Source organism: Lolium rigidum, chromosome 4, assembly GCF_022539505.1.
Source record: "Lolium rigidum isolate FL_2022 chromosome 4, APGP_CSIRO_Lrig_0.1, whole genome shotgun sequence".
Lineage (NCBI taxonomy): Eukaryota > Viridiplantae > Streptophyta > Magnoliopsida > Poales > Poaceae > Lolium > Lolium rigidum.
Genome location: NC_061511.1, coordinates 37,068,740 through 37,084,688, shown reverse-complemented (window position 1 = coordinate 37,084,688; position 15,949 = coordinate 37,068,740). Strand labels below are relative to the sequence as shown.

The following is a 15,949-nucleotide window of genomic DNA, read 5'->3' as shown; positions in this document are numbered from 1 at the left end:
ATCAGTGCCTCCTCCTTATTCAGCAGCTCCAATGTCTTGAGGGTCTTCAGATCTTGATTGGAGATTTTAGATCTCTCCCACCCGGAAATCTCCGTAGGCTCCATCGATGGATTGGTTCCTGGAGCGGTGTGCTTGTTGAGCTTCGTGCGCGGTGTCATCAAAGCGAGCGATTGGGAAAGAACGGAGGAGAGCAAGAGCGCAAGAGCTTGGGAGCAATAATGGTGGTTTCAGAGAGAGAAAAGGAAAGGTGAGCGGCACAGCGTAGGGGATGAATGAGGACGAAGGGAGAAATTTATAGCAAGTCACCAAACCGTCGCGTCGTTGGATGAAAGAAAAATGGATCACTGTTTGTCATACTTCTAATAAGAGGATAGCGTGAAGGACTGAAACATTCGGCTGTTTAAAGAAGGTAACAAGTTGAGCCTACAGCCAAGTACAAAATACTCGGTTGTAGCCTCGGGGGCTACTCCCATCGGGAGCACTGGTCATGCACCCGATAAAATAAGGAGCAGCAAGTCGTCATTAAAAAAAGAATAAAGAAAAAGTGTAAGTTGAGCCTACAGCCAAGTACAAGTACTCGACTGTAGCCTCGGGGGCTACTCCCATCGGGAGCACTGATCGTGCACCCGATAAATTGTGCTAGGAGAATTGTCGGTAAGATTTGAGTATGATTATCACCATACATTTTCGAGTTACACATAACTCTTCATGTACTCCCATCCGGAGTGCCAAGATATTATCGTTATTTGACTAGATAAAATTGGCTATTCCAGTAGCCGATAAAGGTACTCGACAATATATTCCTGGAGCGCGTCCGTCGCGATAAAACCTCTGGATGCCGTAAAACTTTACGAAGGTAAGACCCCAGGTTCTGTCCTGAGTGGCGTGGTATTGCACCCGAATGCGCTCTGCTACTTTTTTCCGTATCAGCAAATACGAAGAAATATTCCTAGCGGACGCGCTATGGATTTTATAAACATGATTGGAATTCAATTCATGAGTAAGTTCTAAAGCGGCACATGTCGAATTACGCCAGTATCCCGGGGTCATGTCCAGGGACTTGACCTTGAAGTAGGTTTTTGCGAGTTTGCCACAAGAGCAGTTAACTGATACCTGATCCGTCAGATGAATCAGCCGAAGAATTTATGGATAAGTTGTACGCTGGAGATGAACGTCCGCACGATGCTTTGCATCCAACAGAGGCGGACCAGGAGGTTGCGCAGCGTCCTATCCCCGGGGGGTAAGGAATCATTTTCCTATCTCTTTCAGGCTTCATTGGTTTGTATATCCATCATGCTAAAAAATATAATCTAAATTTTCATCAACTCTCATTATAGCAAATCTCTACTACTTAAAAAGACTAAAGTGGTTCCTTATTCTGCCAATACGTCAAACTCCTTCGTCGTCCGTTTTTCGTCGTCCTACTCCCGTTCCGCCCCTCGCTTCGTCCTTTCCGGCCGCAAACTACGCCTCCCTAAAATAATGCATCATCAAAGCGCCGAGATCAATCAAAGCCGCAAACACAGCGCCCCGCGTGCCTCTTCCTCACCTCCCCGCATAACCCCCTCTCTCTCGATCCTCCTCTATCCGTGTCGTCACCACCATGCCAGGCGGCCTCCACTCAGAACCAACTCCGCCGCCACCTGCTCAATCCCACCTACGATGGCGTGTGGAAGGAGCCCGCACGCCATGCTCATCCCACCCGGAATCCGTCCCTCTTGAGCAGCGCGCGAGGGACAACTTTAATTTGGTCGCTTAGGTTTGGATCACATCCACCCCTGGTTGCTACTCCGCCTGGCTTAGACCTCGGCGAGAATACCAGCGGCGCGACCACCCAAGAAGCGGTGGGGCAGTGGCCTACGGCCGGTGCGGCCGCGCGCGCAGGCGAAGCCCTGTATATGAGGGTGCAGCTGAATCACAGCACAAGCCGAGGGAGCGAACCAGGACGGCGAGCTCGACCTGGGTCTCATCTCCTCCAGGACGACAAGGTGGATCAGACGAGCGGCCGGTCATAATTCGCATCGTGGTGGCAGACTGGCCCTTGTGCTCCTTCAAAGCTGGGAACGGGCAAAACGGCCTCCCCTGCTCTCCCGCTGGTAACTATTTGTAGATGTGAGTATCCATTTGAGTGCAATGGAATCCTTTCTGCTGCAACTATCTCTCTGTTTTTTTAACATCAGCATCTTTGATGCGTTTTGTATATATCTTGGCTAATTGATGTTTTATCATGTCCATCTCATGCTTGAAAATACATACATATTTGTTGAGAATTGATTTGTTTTCTATAAAAAATGGAAGCGAATTTTTTTCTTGCTGAAATTTGTTACATAGATCATGGACGATGCAAAACTTTATGGTGGCGACTAGCGCAAAACTTGAATGGCAACACAACCGGGAGGGAGTTGCTCCCCTGAGCGTCTGCCATGGCCGCTGCCATCACCAACCGTATGTGTAGTCGATATGTGTAGCCGGAGTTGTCGCTTCTTTAGAATTTGTTCTCTCTTCCTAATAGTTTTGATTATCTAATCATAGGTGTATGGGCACACTCAATTCTGCTCAGCACAACACTACAACCTGGAAAGTTCCAAAACATGGTTTACATTTCAAGCAGATACAGTCATGCGGTTCAGGAGATGCTTCTCCAAGTAGTAAGGTATGCAAGCCGGTTACTTGTTCCATCAATCCGATATATGCAAGGAGAATGGGTGATTCTTCCCCTAAAGAAACAAAGATGGATGATTACCTGATTGTGCATCAACACGATGTTAAAATGTGCAATGAAAGTTCTGTTGGCGTCAACACGATGTTAACATGTGCAATGAAAGTTCTGTTAATATATATGCAGAAACAGGGATCTCGCCGGGACAATACTGCGCACGCAGTTCAGGGATCCCATTGGGTGTTTGCCGCCGCCATGGTTGCCGTCGGCCTCACCAGCGCATGCATGTAGGTATAAAAATATTAACCGGCTATACAAGTTGGGTGTATTATTTGGTAAGAGATGCAAATAGCAAGTTCGGTGTATTAATGTATGCTTATGTGAATATAATGGAGAGAAATAGTATTTTACATGACATGGGTAATGTTGGAGCTACTTTTTCTATTTTACCTTTTACAAATAAAAATTTCTTGGCAGCTATATCCTTCCCGTTTTCATTGTTTTTATGCATTGCAAATTTACTTTCAGGTAAAAAAAAAACCTTGTAATTCTTATGCTTAGGCATAACTTCATCTAGCTGCCTTTTACACTACACATTCTGTGATAGGGAAGTTTCCTCAGTTTCAGCATCTTTACACTATAAGAACAAATATTCACTTCTGGAATTTTAGTAACTCTTTTTCCTGGTGTCAAGAATAGATGCCTACGCAATGGCCTTTCTTGCATTGCTACAGTGTGGACTTTAAGTTTGTTGCCCAACCAAGGAACATGTTATTTCACCATGAAATTGAGAATCGATCTTGTAGTTGCTAACCATGTCTAAAATAAATCCTTATGTTGAGAGTTGTCAATGATATAGCAATAGCTGCGCTGGATCTATATATGATTCATTCCGTTGTTAAAAAAAAAAATGCGACTTGGGGGTAAGAAGCCCTCCAAGCAATTCAATAGATGGTAAATTGGTGTGTACGGCGAGAGAGCGGGCGCTAGCACTCGAACTCACGATCTCGCGGGTAGCACATGTATCAGCACCCGGCAACCATCCGGGCTATGGCTTGGTTCACGATTCATTCCGTTGTTAGCCATATATACATGAGATCTTCAGCCAGGAATTTTTTTAGATTCAACAACTGGCGTGTGGAAAGATCATCTTGTTCCCTCACATGTCATCCTCATGTATGTTCTTTAATTATGGTTGCCTCCTGTATAAGCACCTTCAAGATGTCTCACAAAATGCCTATAGAGACTGTATGTGAAAACATGCGTTCAGAATAGGTTAGGAGAAATGTCATGTTTGAGCTACTTCATTGGAATAAAAAAACTAGCAGCTTGCCAGGTACAGCTCTAGGCCAATGCTCTTATATTCTATACATGTGAGTGATTTCAACAATATTAAGATCTTATATGCATGTTTGATAAATGATAGCAGCCCCTTGCTTCTTTATTTTAGGCTCAAGCTGAGTTATAGTATCTGTGATCCAAGTGACGATGTTTCAGGTGATCAACTTGACAGATGAATGTAGCCCTCCGAGTTTTTTTCTCTAATTCTTCTGGCCATGTCAGAAACTTTTGTTTCCTTCAACTTCCTATTTGCATCAAAGATTCTGATGATCAACTTGACAGTTGCATTCTTGCTGAGAACTTTTGTAGTTTTTCTTTCCAATTTTACAATATTGAACCACAACTTGACAGATGACCACCAATATTTGAAACAGAAGCATAACTTTTTTTTGAGATGGCTCGGAGGAGGTAGAGGCCGGGAGGTTAGTGCCTGGTGTCCTAGGAAACGGTGTGCAAACCATATCACCAAGGTGGGCTTGATATCAAGAATTTGAAAATGCAGGGCTTAGCATTCCGGGTACATTGGGACTTGGCTCAAGCGATCTGACCCATCTGGGCCTTGGCAAGTCCTGCCACTCTTGAAGGACACTCTGGCTGGAGAGGTTTTTGACAACTTTGGTAAAAATCACAATTTGGAATGGGAGCTGTATCCTCTTTTGGTGCGATCTTTGGGTTTGCCATTCATGATATCACTCCTTTTGTTTCTAAGGCTGTTAATACTAGGCACTCCTTGGTTTCTAAGGCTGTTAATACTAGGTACAGAACTGAGATAAGCGCTGGTGGAAAATCGATGGATAGAGGATATCAAGGAGGAGGCCACACCTATCTTAGCTTCAGATTTGATCAAGCTTTGGCTTGCTTTGAGCTCGGTGGTCCTCAATCCTGATATGCCAGACAACTTCAGCTGGCCTTGTGCTCCGTCAGACGTATACACTGCCAAGTCGACTTATAAACAGTTGTGGCAGGGTACTGAGAGAGTTGCTACTGTTGAATGTATCTGGAAGTGTAAGGTTCCTCTCAAGATAATTTTTTTTTACATGGCTGGCCTTGAGGTACGTCTGCAGGCCATGGTTGATCCTTGCTCGTTATGCCTCCAAGAAGAGGAGTCAGCTGAACATCTCCTGGTTCAATGTGTTTTTGCTCGACAAATTTGGTTTCGGTGCTTGCAGCAGGCTAACCTGAATGTTGTTGCTCCGACGATGGAAAGTGAGCTAGAGTCCTGGTGGTTAGAGACAAGGAGAGCGCTGGATAAGCAAACAAGGAAAAGGTTGGACGCATGGGTAATGCTGATCACTTGGTGTCTTTGGAATCAAAGAAACGCCAAAGTTTTCTGAAACACTAGAGGCACTGCAACGAAGACATTTTTCCTGCCAAAATGATGGAAGACATGAAGCTCTGAAGTAGAGCAGGAGTTGGAGACACTTTTTTTTGTATGTGTGAGTTGTAAGGGTAGCTTTAGGAGGGTTTTGACTGATAAGATCGCGTATGATCTATGTCAGTTCTTGTACATATTATTCTACCTTCTATAAAAAAAATATGGTACACTTAGACGTACACTAAATATGGTACACTTAGACGTACACTAAAAAATATGGTACACTTAGACGTACACTTAGACGTACACTTAGCCAAACTTAGTATCTTACAAGAAAGCGAACTTGCTGCAATTGGTCAAAAATGACGGGAATGGTGAAGTAATCATGTTGATATTTATATTTCACTGCATCCATGCTTTGTGCTATTTTACAATCTCTTTGGATGCGTTTTGTATGCAAAAGTTGGTTTATTAGCCCAATATCTCTTCTATACATAGGAACGGTTATAGTTTAGTAGTCTGTAATTGGAGTTATTTTCATTATTTCTTCCCTCCATCCTGTATATATAGACGTTTTTAGTGTATATATACATATGTGGATCTGGATAAATATGATACATCTAATTCAGAATGAAGTGAGTACATTATATTAAAATGTTGGATTGGTTTTTTCTAGCCTCCGGCGTATAATACCACGATGGTGCGTGTAGGTGAGAGGGAGGAAGATTCATTCCATTTATTTGGCGGTTGTCCTCACCCGCAACCATATGTCGACTCAGCCAGATTTGATGGGGCCGGTGAAGAACTAGGTTTCGCCAATGTAAAAGGGATTATTCTATAACTTTGTGATGTAGTTTTTTCATTCACCCGTTGCAACGCACGGGCATTTGTGCTAGTAATCTAAATTCTTAGTCAATGCCGATGTCTACATATGTATATGTATGTATAAACATAACCGTATGGCAAAAGCCATGATCAATTGAGCAAGAATTACTCATTCCAGAGGTATTCGCATGTGGGCACATTATCTGTTGAACTTTTCACTTGGTTACATCATTGATATACAATTTGCATCCGCTTCATTCAATTTCTTATTTAAAATGCATACATGATATTGATTCAGTACTTATAAAATTTGCATCCGCTTCATCCAGTTTCTTATTTGAAATGCACACGTGATGCATTTTGTTTCTTGCTTTGATATCTACAAGCTATATTTCTAAAATTCCCGCTGCAACTCGTGGGGTATCTTCTAGTTTACGTTAATAGCCAAATACTCGATTCACTCCATGTATTATCATACATACACTAGCCAATATATATTGGTCGCTTATACACACAAAGTATCTACCACACACTACAACAATGTCATGTACATCTGCAACTTACAAGAGGTACAACAATATATGGTTGATAAATGACATCTTCTTATGCCGCTGAACTGAATTTGCTGGCCTATGGACTAGCATCGAAATCTTTGCTTGTTGAAGTGGAATGCACCGAACATGTAGCTTTGCTAGTTCCACTTATGTTAGTATTGTTAGGAGAATCATCCATATTCATATACTCAAAGAGGCTAGGACTTCTATTTGGTGTTTTATGAACCTTTCTTTCTCTCCTAAGCATCACTAGTCGTTCTCCTACCTCTGTCATATCTGGTCGATCTTCTATACCTTCTTTTAGACATTCGACCGCCAACTTGCCAATTTCTTCTAGGATGAAGATATCTTCTTCGGTCGCTGCAATCTCCTTATCAAACATTTCCCTGCCAGTCCCTTCTTGCTCATAAACTTTGCAAAACTCAATGATGAGGCTATGGTTCTTATCATATACATTTTTCTTTCCAGTAATGAGTTCCAAGAGAACTGCTCCGAAGCTATAAACATCACTCTTCTGTGTTAAGAGCCCAGTTTTCATGAACACTGGGTCAATGTAACCCATGCATCCAACCACCTTTTTGGCAAAATATTCTTCTTTAAGGAGCATTGACAACCCAAAATCAGAGATTTTTGGTGTTAAATTGTCATCAAGAAGTATATTATCTGGTTTGATATCACCATGTCGTATGGCTTGAATTGTGTATAGGTGCATGTACCTCAACCCTTCTGCAGACCCAATTGCTATGTCCAAACGCAAGTCCAAGGACAATTTTTGTTTTTTATTGCCATGGAGAATGTCTCCGAGGCTCCCATTAGCCGCAAACTCGTATACTAACATTGGAACATCCACCTCAAGGCAGCAACCAATGAGCTTCAGAATGTTCTTGTGGATCATATGTGAATGGATCTTCAGTTCTTGAGCGAATTCTTTTTTTGTAGCTTCATTTACTTTGATAGAGGCCTTAACTGCCACCATGGTATTATCAGGAAGAATACCTTTGTAGACTTTACCGAAGCTTCCGTTACCAAGAAGCTCTGAATTATTTTTTGTTATTTTCTTCAATCCCTCCTTTGAAAAAATTGTTAGGCCTTTCACATTTTGAAGTATTCTGCCTCCGTTCTTTTCAAATAGTTTATCCAGTTTTTTCTTTTGGACCATTATGAGTACTAAAAGTAGAGCAACCACTAACAAGGATACACCAAGACTGATGCCTGCAATAGATCATGCAATGAGATACACGTGAGGTTTGTCATTATTATTGTTAATCTATTTTTCCAAAATTATGGAGAAAATTAATTTAGATACACCTTTTTATCTACATCATCCCATACATGTGAGCCCTTATGTTTATGCAGATGCACCTTATAACAAAAGATAACTGTGGCGCATGGCCTTGATGGCCTCCACCATCCCTCACATGATCTCAAGGACTAGTATTGCTTAGGTGGGCCGGTGGAGAGCATCCCAATCACTAGGATGTGGTACCACTCCATGAGAGCAGGTACACCTTATACCCTGCGAGGTACTTCCACAGCTTAGTGAAAAGCAGGGAAAAGCCGATCCTGGTAAGTTTATTATCAGGGAGTGGGATCCCTAGGTAAACCTCGTTGAAGAGGTAGTCATTGCATCTAAGAGCGCCGATGATGCCTAGCAGCTCATCAGTTGGATGTTCATCATATCATCATTCTTTTTAATATTTCTTGATGGAGCTCGTCACTAACAGAATTGCATCGATCGATGAAACGCCACATCTGGACAACATCATTGATGTGGTTTCGGATAAAGAGGGAATCACCGACATAGAGGATAGCTGGGCATGGCATGAACGGTGAGAAGTATTGGCAGATGAGGCCGAGTGATGACTCTAGTGGAGCAGAATGGGTTTGAAATTCACACAAATTTCATATTTTGGAGCTCAAGAAGAAGGTCAACATATGGTCAATAGAGGTGGTGAATCAATTTGCTCGCTTCCCTAAACCCTATGCTTATGGGTTCTTCTTGCAGATAGCCATTTACGGACTCACAAAATCCAAACGGATACCCTATAAAATATGATGATTCTAGTGAAGAACTACCTAACCGTGTCGGTTGTTATTTTTAAGCTCCAACCAAGCTATCATAGATGAATATGATTGCGGAATCATATGAAAATATAAGACAAACAGCTCTACAGGTCTACATTATTACAAACATGCATTTTTTCAACCCATCTGAGTTGTGTAATTTATGGGTTTTACCCTTTCGTGATAATAAGTTATGTGTTAATGCTAATGCTGGTGGCTTGGAGAGAATTTTAGAGACTAAATATAAAATTAGTATGCATATACCTATGGCAAGCTTTGCTGAGAGTGTGAAGTTTGGATTGCAGGGGTTTTCTCTTGGATCCCCATTACTCCGGTAACCTGAACGGCATATGCAACTGTATGAACCCTCGGTGTCGCGACATACACCGTTGCAAGGAAACTCCTCTCGTGGACGTGCACATTCATCGATATCTACATCATGAATAGATCAGTTATAATCATTAGAGCACATGCTGCAGGCAAAAAGCTACGATCAAGTTAATGAACACCAAATCATCTATCTTGAGTAGTTTTTTTTATAGCATAAAGCATATTTTTTAAATAATATGTATGATCTCCATGACCATCAAAACTCATGTGATCACAAACCAACGGTGGTAGGCGTAGGGAAAAAATTATTGTCTGGTTACTACACCATCAGTTGTAGGTTGTTCCATGCAATTTTTCAATCATAATCCCACCCTCATGTGATCACAGACGTCATTTATGCAAGGGCGTAACATCCTGGATGGGGTGGTTGCCCTTCATGAAATATTTCATGGACTACATCGGAAAAAAGTATAATGGGATGATTTTAAAAATTGACTTTGAGAAAGCCTATGATAAGGTGAAGTGGTCTTTCTTGCAGCAGACTCTGAATGGAAGTTTTTTCTGATGAGTGACGTGCTTTAATCCGTAGCTTTGTCTCGGGGAAAGTGTTGCCATTGAAGTCAATGATGATGGTGGGCAAAATACTTTCAAACCAAGAAGAGGCTCAAACAGGGCGATCCATTATCACCAATGCTGTTTAACATAGTGGTAGACATGCTCGCTATCTTAATGGTGGAATTTTTTTGTTGCCCCAGGAATATTTTTTTGTGTCCTAAACCTTTTTTTCCTGGGTTCTCATGTTTATGAGATCCTCTAAGGTCACTTTCTGATGAGGAAGACATCGCCCAACTTGCATCACCAATCATGACATTAATCCAACAGCTAGATCATAAATGAATTGGATAAGAAAAATTTACACGGATTATCCCGCTCCAGGAAATCTTGTTGATGTCAAATTTTAAGCAGAAGTCTCTCTCCTCCGTCTTATACTACTAGTATTTTTTTTTTACCTTCTGCCTACACATAACATTGATACAAGTTACGCTAGCTACTTCGTCAGAAGTCAAAGTTACAGAGTCTAGGCGGTATGGAGAGTGTTTGGTTTATAAATCATTTGAGGATTACTAGGACTCGTAGTAGGTGTTTGCTCTAAAACATAAATCCAAGATTGCATTGCTAGATAGATCCTATATCTTCCTGTAGAAGAATGATTATGTTATACTACTAGTGTTTTGTGTATTCATAGGATTTGTATAAGAACTGTGTACGACTTAAATCCTATGAAAAAAATTCTACATAAATATTTTAATTTATAGGAAAATATCATGTAGAAACTAATCCTATAGAAATCATGTAGAAAAAAATATTACATCATACATCAGGAAATATCCTTTACTACAATTAAAATATTTAATCCTCCCATAAAATTCAAGTAGACATGCTATCCCAATTCTATCCTTGTTCTATTTCTAAGCTTTTTCTATCCTACGAATGAAATGAGTTATTACACATGGTCATACTAAGAAGAATTTTTTAAAAACAACCATTAAAAGCAAGCGACCATGGAGTACTAGGCCCCTTCGGTTATCTATGATGTCTTGTTTCTCTTTATTTTTGATTTCTACAACCAAATTGTAACTTTCAAATTAGAATAGGTAATCCCAAAGCCGAAATGTTTTTTTTGGCGCATAGATGTAGATACAGCCACTGATTGAAAAGCATATTTTAAAATGTAAAAAAACTAAAATTTTAAGGTGTATAACATCTGGACATTTTACGTTCACACATAAAAAATTCCCCTAAAAGTGACGTTTTTGTTACTTTTGTGAAAAAAAGACAATTCTCAGTGCTCCAAAATAGCTTCTCACGAGACTTTTTTTTGCCTTTTTTGACACAACTCACAAAAAATATTTTTTTTATTCAACAAGACTTGTGTGTGAACATAGCATATGGGGATGTACACGTAGAAATTGTTTTTTTAGATGTTTGATATTTTAAAATACATTTAAATGCATTTTTTGTAACAGGTGTATTTAGACCTATGAGACAAAACACCATATCCCAAATGTGAAATTATATATTCTAACTTTGAAACTTTGATAAGGCATTCGCTCGAAGATTATTAGAGAACTCATAATTTGACTTTAAATAATTGAACTGTCTCAGCTAGCTGGGAACTAAGTTAGTTCTCAGTCTAGTCGTACACCGTTCGATCGTATCGCAATTTATGCATATATAAGTTGTAAGTTACATTGCAACAAATTTTCTTAGTTGGATATTCATGCATATCTAAGAAAAGAATATAAACAATTAAATTTGCTTTGTGGTATGTACTTGCCTGAGTTACGGTTAATATTTGATGGTGCAATCTCACTAAGAACTAAGTGAATTGAGAATTAGACACACCATTAAATTATACCCAACTATGTTGCGGTTTCCTTAGAACCAACCAAATGTTTTAATCAGATGTACTCCCTCAGTCCCATCAAACATTCGAAGATTTATCCAAATTCGAATGTATCTATACACTAAATAATAGTTAGATACATTCAAATTTTGACGAATCTCAGACATGTTATATGAGACGGAGGGAGTACCTTGCTGACATCTGCAACATCTACTCCCTCCTTTCACTAATATAAAATGTTTTAGCCTTTTGTAGATTCATCTATTTTAGTACGTATCTAGTCTACTTTTAGAGTGTACATTCACCGAAAAGTGACTTTGACACATGAGCACCGGTGCTCCCGATTTTAAAAAAGACATATTTTGGGATTTCAAAAAATCTAAACTTAAACCTGCAAATACATAGGAACCTTCTGAATGTACTGTAGAAATTTCATAAGAAAAGATGTTGTATTATGAACTATATAAAAAGGACAAATTTCTGACCAAAATTATCCCTATACACAGCCATAAATTTGTTCTTCAACGAAACTTGGCACGAGTATCCATGACGTGCGTATATATTTATGGAATAAATTTTATGATTTTCTTGAAACATAGAAGTAAAATTTTCAAAGATTTCAAAAACTAGGAGCAATGTTGCTCATGTGCAGCGAATCTGCATCCTTCACCTGATTCACTCATTATGCTGTGTATTTAGTTTAATTTAAAATGTCTAAAACGTCTTATATTTCCGAAGAGGTGGAGTAAATATCTAATACTCCCTCCACTCCCTAATAAAGAGCCTTGCTTTAGTTTATTTTAATTAAATTTAAATTTAAATCACGACAAATCGGCCGGAGAAAAAGTCAGATTAAGCGGAAGCGTTGTGCGATGGAAACCGAGGAGGCTTACTTGTGCATCCGTGGGGAAGGTATGGGTTCCCCTCGTAGCCCTTTGTGCAGTTGCAGACGTATCCGGGGCCATTGGTGGAGTCGACGCACTCGCTGTGGTCGCTGACGCAGGCGCTGCTGCTGTTGGCCTGGGACTGGGAGAGCTGGGCGCAGGAGAGGGAGGTGGTGGAGTTGACGTTGCTGTCCCGGATGGCCCAGTCCAGCAGCAGCGGCATGCTGGTTTGCTTCTTCATGTGGAGGTCGGCAGCCCGGAAGGCGTAGCTGCCCTTCTCCACGATGAAGGCGTAGTCGCAGGGGCTGAACTCCTTGCGCGACCAGGTTTCGAATTTCATCAAGTTGTCGCCGAGGCCCGGCGGGATGTCGACGCGGCAGCAGCCGATGCCGGCGCACGCGCCGTCCTGCGCGCTCCGGGAGTCGTTGCAGTAGGTGGTGCACCCGCTGTAGTAGGTGTACTCGGCGATCAGGGGGTCGTCGCAGTGGGCCGTGCACCAGCTCATGGTGTAGACGAAGGTGTTGCAGCCGAGGACGACGAGCTCGTTGCGGGTGTTGGAGATGCGGTAGACGTTGTCTGTGTTGAAGTTCACTCCGCCTTCCATGGACCCGGTGGCGTTGCCGGCGGAGTTGTAGCACATCCACGCCACGGGCAGCGTCACCCGGGCCTCCGGCCGCGGCATCACCAGCAGCTCCAGCACCTGTGTAACCCCGGTGGAGGCCAGCAGAACCGGCATCGTGTTGTTGATGCAGGTGATCTCAAATCCCGGATGGAAGCAGTCTGTGCCGATGCCGAACGGGTAGGGGATGTCGACACCGCCGCAGCTCTCCTGGCAGTCTGGCCTCACGGTGAGGCTATCGCCGGTGGCCGCAAGAAGCAGCGCCAACAGCAAGAATGCCGATGATCTGACCATTTTCAGATTGAGGGTACAGCCTACGGTTCCGTTATTCCTACTTATATATAGTGAATCGAGCTAGCTAGATGTTACTACTCTCTACGTGTACAAAATTGCACCACTTGAGCGGAGGGTAGGTTGCATGAGCTCATTAGTAATTTTTAATTAATGTGGTTTGGTGATGCATTTGGGATATGGTTAACTCTATTTATCTGGCTTGACTTGGCCTTGAAAGTGGACTTCGGGGAGTGCTGGGCGTCCCGGGATATTTTCCCTAGACCCCCCTACTCCTCTGATCGAGACGCGTCCAATCTAGCCCCTTATCTTGCAAATGCTTTCGTTGGAGCAAAGGATGTTTTGTTTTGAGGAAAATTTTGTGCTATTGTGTCACGTCCAATATATCCCTCCCAAATCTCTCAACTGCTGCATTGAACCAAAAACAAGGGGTCCGACTAAAACAAAAGGAAAAACGTGTCAGGCATAAAATATCTGGCGACACACCGTAGCAAGATAATGTAGCATCGGTGCATGTTGAATATAAGTGTCTAGCCCCCCTCCATCGGTATTTTGGTTGAAATGGCTAGCGCATGCAATTCGACATGGTATCAGAGCCAAGAGGTCTCAAGTTTAATACCCTGCTCACGCAGTTTTAAAAACAAAAGAAAAAAGATTCTGCGGCCCGCACCGAACCCACGCTAAGGACTAAAATAGCCTAAACGTGAGGAGGAGTGTTGAATATAAATACACTGCCTAGTCTAGTCTCTTTCCATCAGTTCGGACTTTTGGTTCAATTGGCTAGTGCAGCAATCTTTCATGGTATCAGACCACAAGGTCCTGGGTTCAAATCCTAGCCAACACAGTATTTAAAATAAATATTTGCGGTCTCCCTAAAAAAACAAATCCCAACACTCCCCCTCACGTCTAGGCTATGTTAGTCCTTAGCGTGGGTTCGGTGCGGGCCGCAGAATCTTTTTTTCTTTTGTTTTTAAAACTGCGTGAGCAGGGTCTTGAACTTGAAACCTCTTGGCTCTGATACCATGAAAGATTGCTGCACTAGCCAATTGAACCAAAAGTCTGAACTGATGGAAAGAGACCAGACAGTATATTTATATTCAACACTCCCCCTCACGTCTAGGCTATTTTAGTCCTTAGCGTGGGTTCGGTGCGGGTCGCAGAATCTTTTTTCTTTTGTTTTTAAAACTGCGTGAGCAGGATCTTGAACTGAAGACCTCTTGGCTCTGATACCATGAAAAATTGCTGCACTAGCCAATTGAACCAAAAGTCCGAACTGAGAGAGAGAGTTGGTTATTACACTCTAACAGTGCAACATTGAGCAAGGATTCGCATCAGACGCCTAGAGTTGTTGAACCTCGCTCGTGTGTTTGCAGCAAAACATAAATGAGTTTGTAGCATTCAAATCCTTGTAATACATAATAAATTTGAATGAATTGGAGTGCTTTCCGGTTATGTTTAGGGGATGCGACTGGAAACAAACGCGCCCCAAAAGTGGCACCATGCGGTGGCGGCCTCCAAACGCTCGATCCACCACTTTTTCCAAACGTTATTTGGGACACGCGACTAGAGATGCTCTAAGAGTTTTGGTCAGGAAGTAGCATTCTTTTGACCACTTCTTGTGTGGTATTGTTATGACGGGTTTCGTCTAGTTTTTCATTATTTAATTGAGAAACTACCTTCTTAATTAATACTCCCTTTGTTCATAAATATAAAACGTTTTATACATTTTAAATAAACTAGATATACACTAAAAATGCACTAGATTTATACCAAAATGGATGAATCTACAAAAAGTAAAACATACAGTATTATATTAATGAACAGCGAGAGTTGATAAGAACAAAACTTTTACCTCCGCCTAAAGTAAGATGATATGCAACAATTGTCCTTGGTGATGTTGCGCTAGGGAAACAAAACCATTAATCATGGTTTCAAATTGGTCTCGCGACTAGAGGCTAGTCAAGGGTCCATTGACTGGTCAAGCATGTTCTGTCATTGTTTTGGGAGAAACATCACTGAGAGGGCAACTCCGTTTCCGGTTAGTCAAAGTAGTATATGTTAACTTGAGCAGTTGGTTGCATGCATGGCCTGGAGGCTGGTCATTGGTAACACAGAAGTCGTATTAGTGATGCATTTCGCGTACTATCAGGCTTATCTATTATTCATGTGGATTTGACTACGGCGTAACCGCGTCTGTGTGGACATATGTCCGTTGAAATATATATTACCTTTTCTTATTTGTTAACCATAAGGAAAGTGAGCACGTTAACGATTGCTGGTTCAACCTTGGTCGTTCCCCTCCTCGGCTAGGCGATTTTTGCAACCACCCCGTTGATCCACCTCACAGGCTGGTGAATCACGGTTTCCCCCTCCTCCGGCAGCCGCTCCGGCGGTGGGAGGGCGGGGAAACCTCGATTCCCGGCGTGTACATAGTTTAAGGTTTGCTAGGGTACCGGCCGGCGGCGCTGTGGAGGCGGTGGTGTTTTTGGTCTGGAGTTTGTCGTCGGCGTGCTTCCTCTCCTGCGGTGGCGTTCCCGAGCTCCGTCGTGGCGTGTCCAACTTCCCGGTGCTCGTGGCTCCTCGAGCACGTGAAGGTGTGGCTGGATCTGACCGCTAGGCGGTGGATTTGGAGGTGGAAGGTGATGTTCTTCAGCCGCATG

At 42.1% G+C, this 15,949-nt stretch overlaps 1 protein-coding gene across 1 annotated transcript; it reads right to left on the bottom strand.

Moving 5' to 3' along the window:
• Positions 1-6,681: 6,681 nt before the first annotated feature.
• LOC124646902 (wall-associated receptor kinase 1-like) lies at positions 6,682-13,292 on the bottom strand. The gene is made up of 2 exons (XM_047186944.1): positions 12,389-13,292; positions 6,682-7,906 (listed from the first exon to the last, which is right to left on the bottom strand). The coding sequence occupies exons 1-2, from the start codon at positions 13,290-13,292 to the stop codon at positions 6,771-6,773; spliced, it is 2,040 nt and encodes a 679-aa protein (XP_047042900.1). The 3' UTR covers positions 6,682-6,770.
• Between the last annotated feature and the right edge of the window lie 2,657 nt (positions 13,293-15,949).

Coding starts and splice junctions, on each gene's coding strand:
- LOC124646902 (XM_047186944.1), bottom strand. CDS start 13,292: ATGGTCAGATCATCGGCATTCTTGCTGTTGGCGCTGCTTCTTGCGGCC. Junction 7,907..12,388: donor CCTTCCCCACGGATGCACAA/GTAAGCCTCCTC, acceptor GATCTATTGCAG/GCATCAGTCTTGGTGTATCC.